At 36.7% G+C, this 22,674-nt stretch overlaps 1 protein-coding gene across 2 annotated transcripts in view; it reads right to left on the reverse strand.

Annotated features, from left to right (window-relative positions):
* Positions 1–22,674, reverse strand: part of TMEM131 (transmembrane protein 131) — a 209,466-nt gene that overhangs the window by 47,121 nt on the left and 139,671 nt on the right. For both annotated transcript variants that reach the window (XM_057740823.1, XM_057740822.1), the window contains 12 exons: positions 21,007–21,087; positions 18,606–18,756; positions 18,451–18,507; positions 17,442–17,503; positions 10,014–10,122; positions 6,907–7,015; positions 5,806–5,959; positions 5,547–5,717; positions 4,372–4,482; positions 4,146–4,280; positions 1,512–1,616; positions 131–217 (listed from right to left, as the gene is read on the reverse strand). In XM_057740823.1, coding sequence (XP_057596806.1) covers positions 131–217; positions 1,512–1,616; positions 4,146–4,280; positions 4,372–4,482; positions 5,547–5,717; positions 5,806–5,959; positions 6,907–7,015; positions 10,014–10,122; positions 17,442–17,503; positions 18,451–18,507; positions 18,606–18,756; positions 21,007–21,087 — 1,332 coding nt within the window. The remainder of the gene's footprint in view (positions 1–130; positions 218–1,511; positions 1,617–4,145; positions 4,281–4,371; positions 4,483–5,546; positions 5,718–5,805; positions 5,960–6,906; positions 7,016–10,013; positions 10,123–17,441; positions 17,504–18,450; positions 18,508–18,605; positions 18,757–21,006; positions 21,088–22,674) is intronic.

A 22,674-nucleotide genomic window follows, 5' to 3' on the forward strand; every position in this document is an offset into this window, starting at 1 on the left:
ATAATGTATTATCTTAAAATAAGCGATTAATAAAGAGTAACTGACTTTATTGGTGAATTCTAGGAACACAGAGGTAAAGACAAAGAGAAAAAAAATTAGCAAGAAGAAGTCTACAAGTTAATTGTCTTACTGGAAAAGAAGGTGGAAGAACCATATGCTTTGGGAAGCAAGTCAGAGAACCCACGGCGATCACAGCCTTCACGGGAATCGTTAGGATCTGTGGTGGGAAGAAGCAAACCACAAAGAAATAAGTGTTTAAGTCTGAGATTGACCCTGACAGCTGTTGCATTATTTTGGGGGATTCAAACAACCAATCTTGGGGACATATATTAGCATTAACCAACTGATAAGCAAAATTACAATCACCCGTGGATACTGTTTAATTTATCCATGTACTTCATAGAATGCACTGAAATATAATAAATTTCCATGTACTTCTCAGTGATTTGATGAAAACATGGTAAACAAGACCAAACAATGGGGAAGGAATGAAGAAAAGATTTTTCATAATATAGGTTATTTTGTAGATTATGAATTTAAAAAGGAAAGTCCAATTATACTCCCAAAACAACATATGAAAACTCAAGCATTTTCTAGTCACACAGCTCTCTACTTTTTGTACACAGCAATAAATTAACATCAACCTAATTTAAAAAAATGAGTTTAACATTTCAGATTTTGAATCTCAACTCATACTATTTGCAACTCAAAGATATTGCTACTTTGCTAAGATATGAACTGTACTTATTCCTATCGAAAGTGATAAACATGAATTCCTCATTTTTGGAGGTAATTAATTTGACATACTTCCAACATGTCATTTATTATTAAATGACCAATTCTGTTTATTCTGAATTAGTTTTCTTTCATGTGGGGGTTGTATGTACTGAAAACAGGAGAACAAGGGTTAGCAACTTGCTGACTTTAACAGTGCTCAAACTTCCCAAAGAGCTTTGAAATAATGAATCAAATATTTAGGTGTGCCAGAAATATACCCCTTCAAAACCTCATTGAATGCAACATGTCAAATGCCACAAAAAGCCTTTTTAAAAGGGTCACTGATTTTCAGTTGGTTCCTTGATTTAGAATGACATGTAAATATGATCATGAGAATTCAAATGAAGATGTGATTTCCTGATTTTATCTTCCTTTTTGGAAATGTTACACAGGAGGACATTTATGACCGCAGAAAGAGAGAGCTCTGTCTCAGGAATTTCAGTCAGGATCTGTGCAATGCTACAACCATTTGCAAGCAGGCTTCTAACAGCAATTCTAAATGTGCAAATGCATTTTTCTGAAGCTGTTTTTAGTCAAGAGAGTTGGGTTTTATCAGAAAACTATGAGCTAGTGAACACCAATATTCTGTAAACTATTCTCAAAACCTGTTTTTGAGGTACGAAAGTGGTAAACTGTAGCTTTCTGAGTAAACTTACGTCTCTTTCTATAAAAACAAAAAAGGACTGAATTATTCAGAAAAACCCCATTGACACGACTCCTGATAAAGTCCTTACCTCGTAGTCTGTTGTGATCTGTATGGCCCCATCATGAATTCCTTCCAGTTTCTTTGCAGTCAGTTTGACTCTGAACACTGCAAAATAGCCTGAAGCTAATATTACCTGTATGCAGTAGAAAAGACATCATACATTAGCCTTGCTGGTTGAAATTTTCTATTAAAATGGAAAAGAAAGCTACAGTGATAAACCGACTTCAGAATCCTAACCTATATCAGTGTAACACTGAATTACTATATCATCACATACAAATATATCAAAATAATGCCCACCCCTGGATGTTTATCTACTATACTTATTCCATGGTTCCCTGAGGAATAGGGAAACTGGTTCTCTGAGGAACAGCTGAATTCTCAGATGCTAAGCTGGTGTGTGTGGTCCTCACACCTCACTGTGTACCTGCAGGGTCAAAGCAGGTGAAGGCTGCAGTGGAGGGACACAGCCTTCCACTAACCCTTTGGCCACATTAGGGCACAAATATCAATACATACAAAGTTGGTTCTGCTTCAAGTTCTGAATTTAACTCTGTCATGTTAATAACCATGTCTTCAGAGCAACTGAGATTGGGTCATATGAAAACATCAAAAATCATGGAAAGGAGGAAAAGTTAAGCAATAAAAAACTTGAAAGAAAGAAGAATGTGGACCTTATTTGTTTTCTCAAGCTATTCGCTGATGGTCTCTGCACTCAATCTTTTCAATCGTGAAACTTCGAAAAAATATGAACTTCCTTTTGTGAAGTTGTACTTTAGTTAGTAGCAGTTATACCTTATCTAGAATTCACATTTATTTCAAAATAACAAATGTTGATATACCAAACATATTCACTTTCCCCCTTTTGGAAGCATTTCTGTGTTGGTTTTGTGCAATTCTAATGTTTTCATCATGACTCCAACCAGCCAAATCAGAGCACGTGTCTCAAGAGCAGAGAGCTGTTGGCAGTGTATGTTTCATAAGGAACAGGATGCTAATTTAGTTCATAGGTTTGGCTTTTTGGAAAACAGTTGGAAAACAGTTGAAAGTTTAGTTTAAGCATTACAAACAAAAAAAAACACATTTTGTGGAATTGTTATTTTTGAAGCTGGCAACTCACTACAACTTCCTTTTTTAAGTAAGGGTTCATAACAATGTTCTCATCTTTCTGTTCCTTGTTTTTATATTTATATAGTTTTATATAAAAGCTAATTCTAAAACCCTAAAGTTTCAAGCAGGCTTCATGTTACTGAGTGGACCTCTCAAATTTAAATAAGTGTTAACACGTTATTTAGTACGAGGAAATGACTCAGAGTCCTAAAATTATTAACTTATAATGTCTTATAAAAATCAGTATAATTCAACCATCTCAGGTTAGATATATGTACAATTTTACTGTAACTTTGTTGTTGAAGATACAATGGCTCGTCTCATTATTACCCTTTTACAGCACTCTATTTGTATTAAAAATAAAATTTCGGCTGAAGTGACAAATATTACTTCTCATGGGCATATCCTTTTTTGTTTTAAAAGGAAGTTTTATTTATGAATCAAGTTTAAAACATTATAAATTATTAACATGCAAACACCCATATATCGACCACAATATCTGATTATGTAGCTTGAAAGCCACACAACTGCAATTAGAATACACACTACTTAGTACTGTTTCCCACTTTTTTCAGAAATCCTTTCCCAAGTTTGTAGGCAGAAGCTTTGCAGTGTTTTATTTGCTTTAATATTCAATCATAAAATCATGACTTTATGCATTTGGCTGTTTCCAGTTATTTGGTATTATTAATAATGCTACCACAAACAACTGCATTCTCACAGCTTTTGGCTCTTTAAATTACTTCCATGGGAAGAATTCCCAGGAGTGTTATATATTGCCAAATTGTCCTCCAAAAAATCTGTTCTGGGGGATCCTTCCGGTACAAAATGTTTCAAATCGATTTTTAATGAGCTATGGCATTCCATGGAAGCATATTTGTCAATAATCTCTGTGCATAAGGACATTTACTCTTCCTTTTGTAAAACTGCTACAAGAAGTTCTATGCTAACCTACAGATGAGATATGTTCTGCTCCTTCGAAATCACACAAGGTGATTCTACCAGTTCTGTTCTGAGTAGGTATAAAATGCAAGTTCCCTTTTCAGTAGTGGTCAGGGCTCAGACTGCTATATTCATTTGCTCTTGTTTCATGCTCTTTTATGACCAACTGTACATAAGGCAGAGGAAAAGTATATGGGGAGACCCACACAGAGATCAAACAAATGATATCTGCCTCACTGATACTCTCTTCTCATCAGTATAGAGAACTGACTATAAATATTACTGTGTAATTGAAAACACTTTCTACCAATGTGTAGGGCTATCTCTTTTGCCTAGTGAATTCAATGAACACAGGCTTAGTTTAGTGTGCATGTGAATTTCTCCTGTAAGGACACATATTACAACTTAACTCCTCTGAGTCCGTAAGTACTCTCTCTTCATTGAAAGGAGGGAGTTTAAGCAGACTACTTTTCAACATCAAATAGCCAATGCTACTGCAACTCTCATAAGAATATTATGAGGAATAGTCTTCTATTTGAGGTTTAAACATGCATCTAAAAAAAATAAACATGCATCTAAGTTGAAGGAAACAATAAAAAAGTTTACTTACTGACGACTGGTCTGATAAAGAGGATTTTTCTAACTCTGGAAGGCTTGAGATTATTGTAGTTCTGTTGCCTCTTTCAGTAGCTACGAGTTCTATTGATAAACCATCTCCTATGATATGCCAACTTTTTATAGCCAACTTAAAAAAAGAGAAAGATATAAAGTGATTATTGCAGCACTAGCATAAAATCCTTAAATGTGATTTAGAATAAAACTAGATTTTTTTTTACCTCAATTGGATTGCTGTTTATAATTGCAAATAAAATATTACTTGCTTCTGTAGCACTCAGTATACCAAAATCTATGAAACGTTCTTCTATTTTGGGGGGTAATACAAAGTACTGGAAAGACAGAAAAGAACTAGATTAAATGTAAAGTCACACTTATGTAAGAGAATGTCATCAAGAAAATAACTACATTAAGATATACTAAGGTTCCTATATTTTATATAAATATACACATACACAACATATAATTAAGAACTTTGTACAACGGAAATATTTTGAGTACTCAGAAATGAAAACACTCATGGCCCGTACTGAACAGCTAGTTCTCCTCTGAAGGCACATAAAAGCAGCAGGAAACTAAAGTGCTAGGTGAGGTTAAGTGGAGCCCTGGAGAATTAGACAAAAAGTCCTCAGTCTCAGCAAACATCATGTGTTCTTAAAAGCAGCTAAAAACCAGTAACCATCTAAGCAAAAGAAATGCAGAAGAGTGGTATAATGCTAAAGGTCCCTCCATCTCTAAAATTCTTATTGATGCCAGCTTTCTGGAGAACGACACTTCTACACTTCTACGTTTTCATTTTTTTTGTCTCATATCTTTCCTATCAGTTTTCTTTCTTATCTAAATGTCTTTCATTGATCACTCTAAGTCAGCTTTGTTTGGATTCCTCCCTCCGATTTATTTTCTGTACTAGAAGGACCTTTATTTCCTTTCATGCAGTATTTAGGTGACTATTCTAGCTGTGTCTTTCCCACCTACTTCCTCTTTCTTATCTGGTTCTTTGCTTCATTCTCCTATTTCCTGGTTTTTGTCATCTCTTCCCTACATAGTTCCCCTTTCTCCTGCCCTGCAGTGTGTTTTTCTTGCTTATTGTCTTTCTGCCACTTACTTCGTTTGTAGCTTCTCCATGACTATAACAGTTTAAAAGCAAAACCAAGAGAAAGTAGAATGTGGAAAAGATCTACATAGAGGCGTAACTAGAGGAGTCAACTGTATCATGAGGATACATGGCTACTGGGAGGGTGAAAATCTTCTAAGTACCAACTAGGGAGGAATCAGAACAACGTGTAAAGCACAGAAAACAGCAAAATTTAAGTGTGCGCAACACAACTGACTAATAGTAGCTGAAAACACAAAAGATGTAGGGAGTTTAAATTTTAAAGGTAGATAATATACTTACATCTAAAAAACCTGTATATACCCGCACAGGTAAATGAAACTTAGAGGCATTGGTAATAAGTAAAATATTGTTATCTATGTGCATGGATGATGTGGATGGCATAAAGAACAGAGTAAAAATGTATCCTGATCCACTTGGAAGAATTAAGACCGGTTTGCTGAAATTGTGAACCTAGGAGATGATGGGAGAGAAAACACGTGTCAGCATCATTTGCTTGGTAGGTAAGTAAAATTGAAAGTATGAGGGTTCCCAGACATACTTTAAACATTGTTTTGGCTTCTTCTGGTAGCAACACATCATGAATGAGGATCGCGAAACTGAAAGTGTTAGTGAGGTAAACTGGCCTTTCCACAGGGCCAGCAGGACTGTCTCGGATGTGAAATAATGTTGCAGCGTGATCAAATCCCAAATAACTATTTGAAAAAAACAAAAACAAAATAATTCAGTTGTATTTCCACGTGTTAATTTAAAACCCAAGTTCTTTTGCTGTGAGTAATAATTTACGTTCAGCATTAGGACTGTTATTAGAGAATTAAGACTATAAATATTTTAGTGACTGACCACATGATCTAAAAGAAAATTTACCTAAGTGTAATATAAAGAACTATTCACTACTGCATTATATGTAACCAAACAATGAAAATCAAGAATGCATTAACAAAAAAAAGTTTTAAGCTTCTTAAAAAAAACAAAAATCAGTGGGATGAACTGGGAGATTGGGATTGGCATATACACATTACTAATAAGAAAAAAAAAATCAAATTGTACACTTTAAATATAGGCAGTTTATTGTATGTCAATTATATCTCAATACAAGTTCTTTAAAAAAATCATGTTTCTCATTCCACTGCAACCAGCGTTGTTAAAATGAGTGCCTACCATGCTGGACATTAAACTATTATTGGTTAAAGTATAATTAGAAAATGAACTACATATATTATTGCCTATTTACAAAAAGCTGTAATTCTAGAACCGTGTTTAACAAGTTTATAAAGGAATAGAAACAATTTTATTTCAAGTGACAATATCCTTTAATAACAAGCCCCAGTCACTTGCATGTTACAAAAACAATTACAGAAAGGAAATGGTTCAAATGATTTAAAACTCAAAGATTCATTTCTCTACTGTATTATGGAATCATTAAGATTTCATTTAAGCCCAAATCGCATCACCTCCTTACTTCTTTCTTCTAAAAAAGTAAAAAAATGAAACACAGGAGATTTTTCTCCTTTATAGTTGAAGTTGTTCTTCTCACACGAATTCCATGGCATTTATGTGAATCTGGCTACTACTTTTGCTAAAGTCAATGAATTTACTGATTAATAAAAAGTTATAAAGTTTATTTTAAAGAGAAACTCACCCATCTAAAACCTCTGCTTGATATGGTATTTCAAGTTTAGAATAACTCTTTTCCTTTGCTTTAACAGTTATTTTCCCCGAAAACTGAGATGGTTTTTTTGCCTTTGATGCTGAAAGAAAGCATAAAACATGATCTGTCACCTTTTGCTACCAAAGAGTTTATACAGAGGAGGATGAGAGTGACTTTGCATGGACTGACAAAATCTTAAGAAGCTGAGCTTTCAAACTGGCACAGAGAATACTTTTATAACACTTTAAATATCACATTTTTCATACAAAAATGGAAAGATATTTAAATTTTCCTGTAATGGGAGAAACATAAGAAATTAGCAAGTAAACACAATCCAGGAGGAAAAGCGCTGTATCTGAGCTACTTCTCTACAGCCATAAGCTTTGGCTTTACCTATGTATGGCAGGGTTTCTCAACCTTGGCACTATGAACATTTTAGGCCAGGTAAACTCTCTGTTTGGGGGGGGCGGAGAGGTTGTCCCTGTGCACTGCAGGATGTTGGGCAGTGCACAGGACAGCCTCTACTTGGTAGACATCAGCTGTGACAACCAAAAGTACCTGGAGACATTGCTAAACACCTCCTGGGAGGCAAAACTGCCCCCCTTCCCCCCCAATTGAGAATTGCTAGTTTACAGCTGGATTAAGAAATAACATTCCTTGTGTGGCCAGAGTCTTGCTATAAATACCAACAAAGTAGCCTGGTGCAAGAAACGTCAAGAGTTGTGAGCGCTGACTTCTTATATTAGCCAACACTAACCTACAGTGTGAGAGGAGACATATACCCTCCCTGCCATCATACTGTCCTCACAGATGAGGTAAAACCTTTAAGTTTTATAGCACTTCTGAATAATTCCATCTGGAATTACAGAAATAGAGTCAGATGGATCCAATCTGGGTACCCATTAGATGTTCCTTTCAAAGCAAATAAAGAAGCTGTTTATCTTTATCCCCTTTGAAGTACTTCAGGAACACTTCCACTTATGAGAAGGATTTATATGTAAGTTCTGCAAATGTGCATTATCCAACTTGAGTACAAAAAAAGTACAACAAAAAAAATGGTATGACATCTAGAATGTGGCTGTGTACAGACGGTGTAAATTCAGATTTTTGAAACTGCCATTAAGCCTCGTTTCTTTCTGTTTACTGTAGAGTCATTTTTGGATGCTTTAATTTTTTCTTGCTATTTATTCTGACATAAGGCTGATAACAAGGGCCATAATTTAGGCATTTCATAGTATCTTATCACATTATAGTTTAGCAAATGAAGTGATCAAAACCTCAAGAAAACGCAGTTAAAAATCATGAAGAATCATGACTTGATGAGACAGAGGCCTGCTTGGTAAATGAACACTGTGGAGTTAACATTTATGGCATATGCTGACATTTTAATTTTTATTTTTTAATTAATTAATTAATTTTGGGGGCCACACCTCATGGCTTGCAGGATCTTAGTTCCCCAATCAGGAATTAAACCTGGGTCACTGGACCACCAGGGAATTCCCCTGAATAACGAAAAGTTAAGTAAAACATGCATTTCTGGATTGATTTTCACAGCAATCTCAGTAATACCATTTGTACTGGAATCTGGGGTAGTGATGGGGGAGGTGGAAGGTGGACGGATTTTCCCACGATAATAAAAACTACTTTTAAGAAATGTAGCACTTGCTTTAAAAGATGCTTTCCCTTGTCTTTGTGTTAAATTTTACATCATTTCTTCGAGAAACACTTATTTTAGAGTCTGTGATCTCAGAAGAACCACCATTCTTGGCTTTCACTGATCTCAGTGGAAATGGTCACTGGGCTGTCAACACAGGAGCTGGAGAAGAAGAGCAGGGGAACTACACAGCACAGCTGCCCCAGTGTGTACCCCCCCCCCCCCACCACTCCTTGGATTTCTCAGAAGAGTAGGTCCTACATGGTGTTCTTGGGTCAGAAATTATTACTGGTCGCTCTCTTTCTCCCTAAGGGAAGACAATGTACCTGCTGATACTAACAATCATACTGGTGGTCATGGCTGGTATCTTAGCAACATAGGAGACAATTTATCACACATTTGGAAGTATTTGTGCTATCAATCCTTCTACAATACTGATTATTTCTTGACAGCTGGACTACGGAAGTATGCCATGTATTTAGACTTAACATCTTCAGGAGTTTTCTCTGAGCTTGTGGGATGAACACCGTGCTGGTACCAACTGTGCAGTTGCTCCAGACCCTCCCCAGACTCTCCATGTGCATGAAGTGAGCACAGATGCTCTCACAAACACTGGGCCACACTCTTCAGGTCACTCAGTGACCACATATCCTCTTCTGATGAGGAGCTGAGCTGTAAAATGTGGACTATGAGCAAAGATGGCTCTATCATGAGGCCAAAGCTTAAGCTTCAGGGCTCCTCACTTGGATGGGCCCTTATGAGAAAAGTCCCATTTGGAGTCTCAGCTTTCATTAAATTTAATTACATATACAGTTAGACAGCCATTAAGTCAAAAAATTTTATGACAGCAAATTCAGTCAATTGTTCTAGTAAAGTGGGCAAAGCTGAATAAAAACATGCTATTACAATATGTTAAAATCTGGGTTAACGTTCCAAATGTCAAAATACACAATATACGTGTTTGAAATAATTGTTATTTAATTTGACAATTCTATCATAAAAGCTGTTATTTTAGTTTAGGTAGGACTGTCTGCCTTGTTTATAAAAGCCAATATATGGAAATATTGCAGAAAATACTATATTTCTGCTCTTAAATTCAAACATGCTTCTAAAATTCAAATACATAGTCACAATTACAAAAGTTAATGACTTGACAATTAAAGCAAAGCATACTAGGTATATATATGAAAGAGCCCAAATAACAAAATTTAATTGCAATCCTAATGTATTTGCTAACACTAGTTTAGGTTTATGAAGTTATAATATTTTCTTTCATGAAACAATCAAAATAAGAGTTTGTGATGGTTTATAAGAAAAACCAACCTTACCAGTACTATAAAATCTGACTGTAAAATGGTTTGGGTTTCTATATCAAGATGTCAACATAGATGCCTCCTAACTTATCAAAATAAGATCATTCACAGAGAGAAAGTTGAATACTTACCATCAAAACTAATACTTGCAACTTTGGTATATTTACTTTCTGAAGATTTTAATGTAATTGGTTTAAAGTGTACCGTTATAGCGTCATTTTGTGGTGTAGGTCGAACACTCTGCAAAGAGAAAAATTCACATAGCATTATTTTAGTCCAGTGGTTCAGTTTATAGTGAAAAGTGTACTGGAAAAGAATCAAAACTTGAAAAGTTTAACTTTACGTGGTCTCTTTAAATGCAGTAGGCTAAACTGATAAAACCTCAAATTAATTTCATTAGACTATCTTTATGAAGTAAAATGATGACCAGAAGAAAAATGTATGATAAAATGAGTATAACAGTCTAAAGACAAACTAGTACAATGGTTATGGATACATAAAATAGAAGAAAGGTATTTATTTTCTAAATGAATGCCTAATTCATGTATAAGAGAAGGGGACATAAAGATTTATGATAGGGGCTGCCCTCCCAGCTGAATGGTGAGGCGGACAGCAGAGATGTGCAACCTGGAAGAGGTCAGAATGCTTTCAACTTACAAAACAAGAGCTTTCTATTCAGCAACTAAACCTACAACAACAACAACAACAAAACAGTAAAAGCTTGCACTTCTTGAGCAAGCTTAAAAAATAATACTTAAGGCAGTTACTTTTTAATATGATTATCCTCACTGACACAACGCATTTTTCTTTGGAAGAGCCTTTAAAGATACCAACTTCCTTCCCTGTTTTACAGATGAAGGGCACCCTGCAATACTGAGTGATGTTTCAAAAGCTTGGCATCAAGAGGCAGAACTGGAAACCAGGTGTCCTGACTTGGTCCAGGGCCCTTCACATGGCATCCTACTGCCCAAATGTGTATTAATGAAAATTGTGGTACTGAATACAAGTCTTGATCAAAAAATCTTCTTTTAGAATGCAATTTGGATATTTGGCTTCAAAACGCTTCTGGGGTTTTTGTTGAATTTTCAGGGGCTTTATAAACTTGTTGTCAAAGCCTGATGTTTCCTGTAGAAACGAACACCTATCAGGCAAGCCCACTAACATGGGCGAAGTCCGATCCCCGCGAGCCACCAGGTTCTTCCCCCAGTTCCCCACCACCTTCTCTGCTTATCTGCCTAAGTCATTTGAAGGCACAAGAAGCACCTTAGAAGATGTGAGGAAAAGCTGTCTCTTGCATTGTGTTTCAATCACAGGGAACAAAGTTGGTTACACACAGAATGATGACAGATACTGCTTTTTAGTCCCAGTCAACAGGGCACCTCTCTTTCCACTGCTGGTTAGTCCTCAGATGTTAGGGTGTCTTTACTGGGCCTGGGATGATGGCCCTCAGGATGGCCCTGCAGTTTCCTGTGCTGGAAATCTTAATCACCTTATTCAGGCTCTTCCAGCATTTTAACTCCATCTTTCTTCCTGTTCCTTCTTTGAGAACTCCTCATTTGCTTTTGAATCTCTAACGGGGCTGGGAGTTGACTGGTTCCTATCAATATATTTACTATCAGTAAGCTTGCTGTTACTAGCAATCATTGAAAGTATGAATCTCTTCATTCCTTGAAGGGTATGTATGTATGTATGTGTGCATTTTTAACAGTAAAAAAAAAGCAGCGTGACTGTAAGATAAACTACAAACTGGAGAGAGGTTCATTTGGTTTCATCATACTACACTACTATACAAATACTTTTTCCAAAGGAAAGCAGTACAGAAGTACATGTGACAACCCAGTATGATGAGCTGACAACAAAAGGCTATTAACTATTTAACCAGCAGTGTGGGTTCGAGGTAAGCTGCCCACTTACTCTGGGCCTTATTTCTCCTACCTGTAAAATCCTAGGGGATTGGATCAGATTTTTTTCTAAGTTTCCAACTATCTAAAAAATTTTGTGATTCTACTAATTTTGCTGTTTTTTTTTTTAGCCACACCATGTGGCATGTGGAATATTAGTTCCCTGACCAGGGATCGCCCCTGCGCCCCTGCAGTGGAAGTGCAGTCTCAACCACTGGACTGCCAGAGGAGTCCCTCATTTTGCTGTTTTTCTGAACTAGCCACATTTATCCTGAGGTCAGGATTTGTCAGAGAGATGACTGCACAAAGCTTTACAGTTTACAGAGGACACATATGTTCCTAATTCTTTCACCTGCTCTATTATGATACAGCAGCAATGGAACCTTGACCATTTTCAAACACACTTAAAGGCTGTAAGTGGCAGTTAATCAGTAACAAGTGCAACCGCACACCAGAAAAAGCTAAGCAATGGTATCCATAACCACACAGTTACTGTAAGTAGTAAGAACTAAAAATAAATAGTTGATGAAAAAAATGTTTTCCTCACATGAAACACACTTTAAGATTTTCCTTACCAGAAGAAAACTTTACATTCAGTAATATTACCTTAAAACGGGTCACACTAGCAGTAAAATAATATTCAACTGACATGTTTTATACAAATGGTCTAAACTGTTCACTTATTATCATTAAAAGAAAAAAATCCCCCAATCAGTTAAAACCTGTTTTCCAAGGAAACAAAAACAAAGCAAAGCAAAACAAACAAAACACTTAAATAGCTGGCTCATTCTGATGGCTTTAAATGAAAAATAGTAAATAATCATTAACTTGTAATAAGCATATTTATACTAACAATATATTTTGGTATCAGTCACTAACTGTTGCTTACTTAAAGATCATCAAGAAGAGGAAAAAATACGGCAAGATTCCCAGGAAAGGCAGCTTGCACAGGCTCTAAATATAGTTCCAGCCTTTCTCACGACATTCATACCCAGCTAACGTTCAGTAACTCTCAAGTGAGACTCAAGGCACAGGACATTCTGAAACTACTCAAGTACTTTGAGCAAGCAAGAAAAATAACCTTCCGTATATAGCGATTGTATTTTTAACAGTAGGTGCACAAACTTGCTAAGGCTCATGTTAAGTTGACATTGGTAAAATTAATTAAGTACCTCTGTGATTCTTATTCATTAATTAGCAAGGAAACTTCATACAAGGGGGCCTTAAGACATCTCAAGCAAACATTCCATCATTTACATAGCATTAATGTTTTGTAAATGTTGAGGAAAGCCATATCCTCAAAGTTGCATTACAGACAATCAAGGTCAGGAAGGCTTGGACCCGGGCATCTTGTCTACTGACAGGTGAGGAACTTATATTTGGAGCTGCTTGCTTTAGTAGTCTTATATCTTGAAAGATGAATAGACTCAGAATTCCCTGAAAGGGAATTTACAAGAACCCTCCAGCTTTTAGCACTGTTGAGTCCATCCTAAAATACTATATATTTGTGAAATGCAGGGAGGTAGGGATCCTTCAAAAAATGCACCAGTCTCTAGGTGTGGCATATATTATGGAGAAAAATACAGGAAAAACCTTGGGAAGCTCTCTCAAAACTCAGTTTCCATGGCAGTTTCCCCTGGCTGATAAGGCGAGAAGTGCAAGCTACCATCATCTCTCAAGCGGACCACTACAATAGATTTTTAACCTTCTGCAGTTCATTCCCCACAAAGCAGCTACACTGATTTTTTACAACACATAAATCAAATGACATCATTCCCTTGCTTAAAATTCTGTAACTTCCCATTGCACCTATAATAAATCTAAACTCCTCCCAGGGTCCCAGGGAGCCCTACCTGACTCTCCAGCCCTCATCTTTTACAGTCACCCCTCCCCCCCACTCCCCCCCACCCTGACCCCCGTCTCCCTTGACATCCAAAGCTACTCCTCAAGTCTTTGCACTTGCTGATCCCTTTGACGGGAACACTTGTCCACCAGCTTTTCTTAGGGGTGCCTACTTCTCACTCTTAGCACCTCAAATGTCAGCTCCTCAGAGACAACTCTATCTAAATCAACTCCCTCTCCAACTTACATGCCATACTGTTCATTTCTCAATTTACAGTTATGTTGCATACCTGTTTGTCTGTCTCCCAGCTAAAAAATGAGCTCGGTAAGGACAAAGACCTTTGTTGTCTGATTCCCTGCTATATTCTCAGTACTTAGCACAGAAGCTAGCATGCAGCTGATACTTATTAAATATTTACTGAATGAGTGAATGAATGAAATAAAAATACCAAAACACTGGCAGAGTACAGGCTTTGGATGTTAGAAAAAAATACTGACACAGGTAGATACAGATGTAGATCTAAACACATATACATAAACCAATAGGCTTTTAATAGGAATACTGAATATAAAATGATATATTCATAAAGACTTGATTGAAAAGTATCATTATATACCTAATATACTTTCATATAACTTTTGCGTTTTATAGTCGAATTAAGTCACTTAAAAAGGTTTGACTCATTTTCCCTGTTTGGAAAATAAGGACCTGTGTACCTTACAGGAGAGCTGTATCAAACAAGGTAATCCATGTAAAGAACCTGGCATAACGGCTAACCCACGGTAAGAACAAAAATATTCACTTACGACGTATTCTAAAACCCCTTAATAAAAGAGAAAAGGAGGAACATGGGCCTATTTATATTTAATTCTCTGTCATAAATGAATTAAATTTTTTCGTTCACATTCTTAGACTTGCTAATTTCATTTTCCTAGAAAATGTTAATTGAAAAAGACATTTATTTGAGTCCATTTATTGTATGTAAAAAGACTACAATACTTGGGCTAAGTCAAGTCACTTTTCCATCAAATCTCTAAGCCCTCATATTTGCAGAAGTGACTTCAGGCCTGAAGTCTGCCCAATAAAGCATCAGAGTTCCTGCTCTGTGCAAGGCAGCCCACAGACTGAAGAAATCAGTAAGAGAAACAACATGCAGAACACATAAAAAATAAAATTATCTGACATCTCACACTGAGGCAATGGCAGGTGATCCACCAACAGCCAGGGTCTGCCCTACAGGCAAACGCGCTGCTGAGTCTAAAGGGGAATCCCAGGACCTGCGGCCAGACGGTGTGCTACAGGTTTCCTTCGCAGAGGTCAGCGCCCTGAGCACATGCAGTCAGGAAAGGGATGGGAAGGGAGGTGTGTGCACATGGTCACGTATGCGGTTAACTGTGCTCCATGCTGCCAACTGGGCTCAAGAAGAAATCCAGGACCAAGAAGTTCAAAGAATGTAAGCAGGTTGTAGCCAAAGCAACCTGGACAAATCTAGCAGAAGGAATCACACTCCATTCACACTCTTATAGAGGAAACTCTGATATACCAAACTAGAAAATTTTGAACAACATGAATCACAATTCTGAGTATAAAGTGAGATTTTGAAGTGTTATAATAGAGCAGTGATTCTTAGCCCTTTGCATTTCACTGGTAAAATCTAAAGTGTGTGTGTGTGTGTGTGTGTGTGTGTGTGTGTGCGTGTGTGTGTAGGGAAGCCTAACAGAGGTTTTCTAACTCTTTATTTTACAAATGTGAGGATGGTGGTGGTTGGGAAGGATAAATTCCCACTATCTACTACCTTTATTCATAAACAAAGGGTATTTTAACATCAAACCAAAAAAAAAAAAAAGAGGAAATTAACAAAGCCAAAAGTTGGTCCTTTGAAAGGGTTAACAAAATTGACATACCTTTAGCTAGACTAACCAAAATATTTTTTTAAATATGGAGAAGACTCCTATTGCTAAAATCAAGAGTGAAAGATGGGCCATTACTACCTACCTCATAGGAAAAGAAGAAAAGCATTATAAGGGAATACTGTGCACAATGGTATATGAACAAATTAGATAACTCAGATGAAATGACAAAATTCCTAGAAAGACATAAGCTACTGAAACTGGTTCAAGAAGAAAGAGAAAATCTATTCAAGACCTGTAGCAAGGGACCGAATTAATACTTTTAAAACTTCCCACAAAGAAAAGTCCAGGCCCAGATGACTTCACTGGTGAACTCTATCAAACATTTAAAGAAGAATTAACATCAGTCCTTCACAAACTCTCCCCAAACACAGAAGAGGAAAGAACACTTCCCCACTCATTCTATTAAAAAAAAAACAAAAACAACCCTCCCCCACAACTATCTACCACCTTTATTCATAAAACAACAAATATTTTAATGTCAAAGAAACAAGTACATTATTTCAGAACAGTCTTTATCCAGAAGGGGTGTTTATAACTGTATGTTAATTATGTTAACATATATACACTCATATTTTTATAAACATTTATATTGCTCTTATTTTGCTCATTTTTCTATAGACTTGTGAAAATTTCAATATAGATTAAAGTGCCAAAAACAATCACTACACCCTCAACAATGCTGACCCCCAAAATACAGTCAGCATTATGTATTTTTTTTAAAGAAAAATAGAGTACCAGGGTGGCTAGGTCCAAGGAGCTGTTCCTTGTCATCTGTCCCAGGCCCTTGAAGACCCCACTGAGGAGCAGGGGTGCGAGCCCCAGCAGACGTGGGCGCCTTCAGAGCAGGTCTCTCTCAGCCAGCCTAACACTGGAGCACTAGGAACCGCAGGTGGGGCTGCTGAGGGGAGCTCTTCACCAGACTTCACTCCCCTGACCCACACCCAATTCTCCTACCTAGCGGAAAGAAATACTAGGTCGTATGTCAGGACGATGCTTAGACTATGACTCTACTAGTGAGCAACGTCTACCCAGATTTTGCTTTAGCTCACAACCTCGCCTCCTGGTGAGGTCCCCAAGTTACACAGAGAATAATGGAAGAGGAAAGCAGTATATTTTTATGACAACCTGTGCTGATGTCAGAAAACTTAAATTCAGAGAACTCCGATGAAAGGAGATAGTTTGGCTTTGAGACTTCAGAGACTGCCATCCATCCCTGCCCAAACCCAGAGTTTGCTACCAACTGGTGGGGCAGAGACCTAAGAGAAGAGAGGATACAAACCCCAAGTGATGGGAGAGATGGTCCTCCCAGGTAACCACATCTTAATGCACAGAGACCTTGCTCACCATCTCGTGGCACTACAATTCCACCACAAGGCATCAGAGTCACCTGTTGTGTGTGTCTGTGTGAGGGGGAGAGAGGACCCTAGTTTACAGTATGCTGTTGAGAGTAACAACGGTAGCTGTGGGTTAGAAGGGGTACCCGAGGCAAATGTTAACAGCACTCGACCACTAACCACTGTATTTCTAGCTTCCTTTTTTCTCTTTCCAACTCATCTGAATCTGTTCTTCTCTCTTTTTACTTAACCATACCTTAAGTCTAACAGCCTGTTTTTCTCTGCACATGGCACACAGATCCTGGGATTTATCAGGACGTACAGGCCTAAACAGGAACCTCATTAGCTTTGGTTCACACTTAGCTTTGGTTCCACATGCCCTTCTCATTCTTAAAATCTGGTGAGAAGAGAGACAGAATAGGTTTCTTGTACCACACTTTGAACCAAAGTGTCACCAGGTCACACAAAACAGAATTCCTTCAGAGCCAGAGTTTAATTATGTTAAACTTTGTCAACAGTTTAAAAACAAAGAATATATAAATTAGGAAAAAAATAAGTAAAAACTTACTGTTATTGGTACATCTTTTGTTCCTGAATTTAATAAATGAAGATTTAAAACTTTCGGTAGATCTGTTAAAATTGAGGAAAAGAAATATTTCTTAAAATGGTATGCTTTATAGCCAGTTAGAATCTTTCTCTTATTAGATATCGGATTGAATATATTTTAGAATGCTAAGTGGAATGACAATCGCATTAATAAAAAGAATGTGACAATCACATTCCTAGACAGGAAGTGCCTTACTCTTAAGGATAGTGAGTACTACAAGATCTGCCCCCTCTTAAACAATCAGACCAAAGAACAAAACAAAACAAAAATTTTCAGTGAAACTGACACTATCACTAATCTTTTAGTTTTCCAGCAAAGCATAATGAAGCAATTCAATAAAGTACAATATAAAATTATTATATTAAAACCAAATCTAATTTTCATAAATGGGTCTTCAATCCTAAAAAGCAAATCTTAATTCCATATGGCCCACAGGAATCCCATATTACATGTACTCTTACTTTTCTCTTAGTAAATACTTTTTTTTGGTTATTTTCAACTTTACAATTTGAATTCTTTCTCTGACCAGTGGGGACCAATTTCTAACATTACGTTATTACAATGCAATTGAATAATCCGAATCTAAATAAAAATCTAGAAGTAAATCTTTTTACTTCCTTTATTTTACTATTAAAAGAAATATACTATTCAGCATAACTAAATAGGTGAGAAACTGGATTAAGAAACTAAGAAACTACTTTCTGCCTCAATCTTCCATTTAGAAGAATTAGGTTATCTATGACATTGCTTTTCCATCTGGTAATCAATGGTATCCCTCAGAGGAATGAGGTAGAAATCTCTAAGGGCTCTGAGTTACCAAAAGTACGTTTCTGCAAGATCATGTAACCCACTGAGAAATACCTTTCAAAGCTGAATTAATTACAACAGAGTTAAAGTAGAGCCATTCAGCACTGAATACAGGGATTTTTTAAAAAGACCTATAAAGACACTGTCTCTTTTTTTTTTTTACCTTGTGTTCGCAGTGTACCAAAATCTAACATTTCAGTTGAGGAATAAATTCCAGGAGCTTGGAAAAAAGAAAAGTAAACAATTATATTTCACTTCGCCAGAGTAAGATGTACTGAAAACAAAACAAACTTGCAGCTCCTTTAGTCGTCCACTCACCTGTCGTAACTTCCACCTCTACCGGAAGAATGATGAACTCTGTGCTGTCTGAAGCATTAGTCTTTATTCTTATGAAAGCTGTGTGATTATCTGCTTCTCTAGACGAAAAACTGGCTCTCATCACTCCCTTGGTTTCATAAGGAGGAATTTCCTGACAAGTTAACAGACCATATGTTAATATAGCAAAACCATCATAGTTTATTGAAAAGATGACATCACCTGAAGGATGCATTATTATTTTATATACTTACTAAGAAAAAAACATATTGCCAATTAAACAAATATATTCATTCCACTGATTATAACACACAGTCTAATTTTGGAGGATGTTAAGTGATACAAACACATGTATTTTAAAACTGATGAAGTATGGTATATAAAACTGAGCAAAATGAAAAACAAAATTATATGAAAACAAATTGTCAGCTGCAAAATCATCATTAAAAGGTAGAGCTAATCTGTAAAAATCAATGAGTCTTTGATGTCTTGGTGGTGCTTGGGTATATAATTCAGTCCTGAAATTCTCTAAACAACAGAAACATCACCATTGGAGGGAAATTGCTTTTCCAGAAATTTACAGGATTCTCTTTAAATGATAACCAAGAGAGAGCTTAGACTCTGCTCTCCTCTCATTTAAAACCTAACAAAACAAAACTTCCCAAGCAAATCCACAGTTCACCAATTGCATTCAGTAAGGCTCTTAGCATGTAAGGTGGCATAACTTCTTAGGCTTGTAAGAAGAAAACACTTACATATACACTAGAAGGAAGACTCATTGGGAAAAAAAAAATTTTTTTAAGGTATAATTCTTTTCCTGGTTTTTGAATAACTGGTTCCCTTGGGACCACCAGAGTTTTTCTGCACAAACTTTTTGGCCTATTTTAGGAAATTTCTGTGGTTTAGAATTTACTGGTCTTCACTTGTCTTTTGGGGCCACTAGAGAGGGACCTCTACTTTCCCATCTCTAGGAGCTGGGGTTTTCTCATGTACACTGAAATGGGGTAGGGATGAGGTCAAGGCCAATTGACTTTTTCCGACTCAGACTTGTAGGAATAAGAATCACTATATCTTTTTCTCGTAGCAGCTCGGAGTATTAAAACAATTTGCCATGTCTGCTATCATTCATTACAGTTTTAAACCAATTAGAAATCTGAATTTTTTTATGTTTGTTTATTAGAATCCAGTTCTATCCCACAGTAAATTTTTAGTTCTTCTATCTAGAATTATAATACAAAGTTAATTGCTTACAGTTAATTCTATGAAGCACTGTTTTATACACTATTTTCTCCAAAGGCTTTTCAAACAACATCATAATTTCAAGGTAAATCATTTTTCTGAAAGTATATAAAAAGACCATCCATTACATATTTCTGCCTGCTACACTGTTTCTACATCTTAGAAGTTAACCTAGTCACGGACAAATTGGTTTCTAAATGTTCAAGCCAACATCCTAAAAATGTCCCTGCCACATCCCTTCCCTGGCTGAAACTGGTCAGATGACAGAATCAAGAGGCTATGTGTGTTTGAGCAATTAACAAAGAAACCTGGATCTTCAGAACTTATTCACAGTGGTCAGGTCCATGTGTTTTCAATTACAAATGAGCAGCAATTTTAGTGACTTCGGTACAAGAACTGCATTTTCTATGACTTTTCCTTCTTTGATTAAAGCCAGGTAGGCAACATTAAAAAAATAAAAACAACCTTCCCACGGCAGGAACCTTTGTAAATAAGGCAGCTGCTACATATTCATTAATCTGGTTAATACTTGCTAGTATTCTCCAAGAAAAAGTGGTTCTCTAACCACGGACACAGACTACTGTCAAATATTGAACAGCATGAAACATGGCTATAGCCCACCTAAGAATTTAAAGTTTCTAAGTCATCACGAGGGCCTGTGTTCCCTCTGCAAACGGCATCTCCTCCACCAACTAATGTTCAATTCTCTACCTTCACAAATGTAACGGGGGCCTTCCCATGGGTACTTATTTTTTTTCTTCAATATTAGTGTACAGCATATTATAAATGATTAGATTCAGAGACAACTTTACCAATTCTGAGGAAGAATAGTTAAAACCTCTTCCCTTCTACACAGTGAGTTAAAGCTTACACCAATTTTGTTCACTGCTCTTTCCAAAAATTAACATTCTTAGTCTTCTCTCTTAGTCTCTCCAATTTTCAAGTAAATTTGATATAAATTTATTTTTTAAAATTAATTTTTATTGGAGTGTAGTTGCTTTACAACGTTGTGTTAGTTTGATATCAATTTAATATTAAGAAAATAATTATGGAAAAGTCACTCATGTTTCTTCAGGCGATAAGGAGTTAAGTATTTTCTGGTGTATTTAAGAGAATAACTGGTCTCATGTGCCCTCACATGAGAAAAGAACACGTCAGCACTCACCCACAGTTTCCTGGTGCCTCCCTGCTGACCCGTCGGAAGCTCGAGGTGAAGATCTCCTCCACTAGAGTACATTTCTACAACCTATGACAAAAGAGCACATGATGGTTAAGTCAAAATCATGTTCTCGATGCAAGTAATTTGCTGTTATGTAGAAATGCTTGACACCCTAACTGCTTATCAGAAAAAGTTTAAAGATGTTTACAGATATAAATGTAGGGTAAGTGTGGTGTCACATCACCAGAGGCAGTGCCACATGGGTAAGCAAAGATAGTATATTAAAACAAGGTAACTTTGAAATACTGAACTCAGAAACAGTGTGTCTGTTTCAGAGCTGTCTTAGCAAATCCAGTCATAGGACATTTATTTTTATTTTTTCCTAAGGAAACAGTTTATGGAAATCATCAACTTTCAGAAATACAAATTTGTATTTCTTATAGTAACACAAGTACTTCTTTATTCACACATTTATAACAAGATCTAGCAGCGGATCCAATGACTACTGTAATTGTGACATAGTGAAGAGCGTATTCTTAAGTATATGCAACAATTATCATTGCAGTATGAAAATATCTGATGTCTCTGGTAGCAAAATCACAGGTACTATTAATATTTCTGTGGCTTGTACCTACATCCATGAATTTTTTTTTTTTTTAATATTTATTTCTTTGGCCCCACCAGGTCTTAGTTGCAGCATGCGGGATCTTAGTTGCGCTATGCAGGATCTAGTTCCCTGACCAGGATCGAACCTGGGCCCCCTGTACTGGAAGCACAGTCTTAACCACTGGATCATCAGGGAAGTCCCTACCCATGATTTTTTAAAACAGTTTTATGAGGTGTAATTCACGTACAATAAACTATACATTTTAAAAGTGCACAACTTGATGAACTCTGACATATACACAGGCATGAAGCTACCACTAAAATTATGATCTTAAATAAACCGTTTACCTCCCAAAGTTTCCTCACGCCCTTTGCAATCCACCTGTTGCCCTCTGCCCTGTCCCATCCCCAGGGAAGCGCTGCGTTGCTGCTGGCCACTCTAGATTGGTTTGCATTCTCTACAGTTTCATATCTATGGGGTCGTGCAGTATGTGCCCTGGTGTCTGGCTGCTTTTACTCAGGGTAGCTGTCTTGAGACCCGTCACGCTGTTTGATGCACTAAGAGTCTGCTTCTTTTCAACTGTATGGATCTGCCACAATTTTTGATCCATTCACTTGTTGATGGGCATTCGGTGTTTCCAGTTTTGGGTCATTACAGATAAAGCCGTTTATCTGCTATACAAGTCTTTGTGTGGACATCTGCTTTCCTTTCTCTTGGGTTAATACCAAGGAATAGAAGGGTCATATGGCAGGAGACCTCTTTAAAGGCAGGTAACCCTATCTCTTAAAAATAAAGGATATATTTAATTAAATGCAATATTTGGGGTGAAGTATGAGAATGGGTGGAAAATCTTTACTTGTTTTATCACAAAAGTCCTCCAGGAGTACACAAAAAAGGACAAAGCAGGAGAAACAGCAATACTTTAGTATATGCCTAAAGGTTTTTGTTTTCAGTTTTTGGTGTGTGTTGTCATTACACTAAAGCATTCATCAAAGACTAAAGAGCTGGGATTTTCTCTGAGTACTATCCCTTGCCTTCCAATTTACTAGTGCTCACCTACAGTACTG

Source organism: Hippopotamus amphibius, chromosome 7 (genome assembly GCF_030028045.1).
Source record: "Hippopotamus amphibius kiboko isolate mHipAmp2 chromosome 7, mHipAmp2.hap2, whole genome shotgun sequence".
Taxonomy (NCBI): domain Eukaryota; kingdom Metazoa; phylum Chordata; class Mammalia; order Artiodactyla; family Hippopotamidae; genus Hippopotamus; species Hippopotamus amphibius.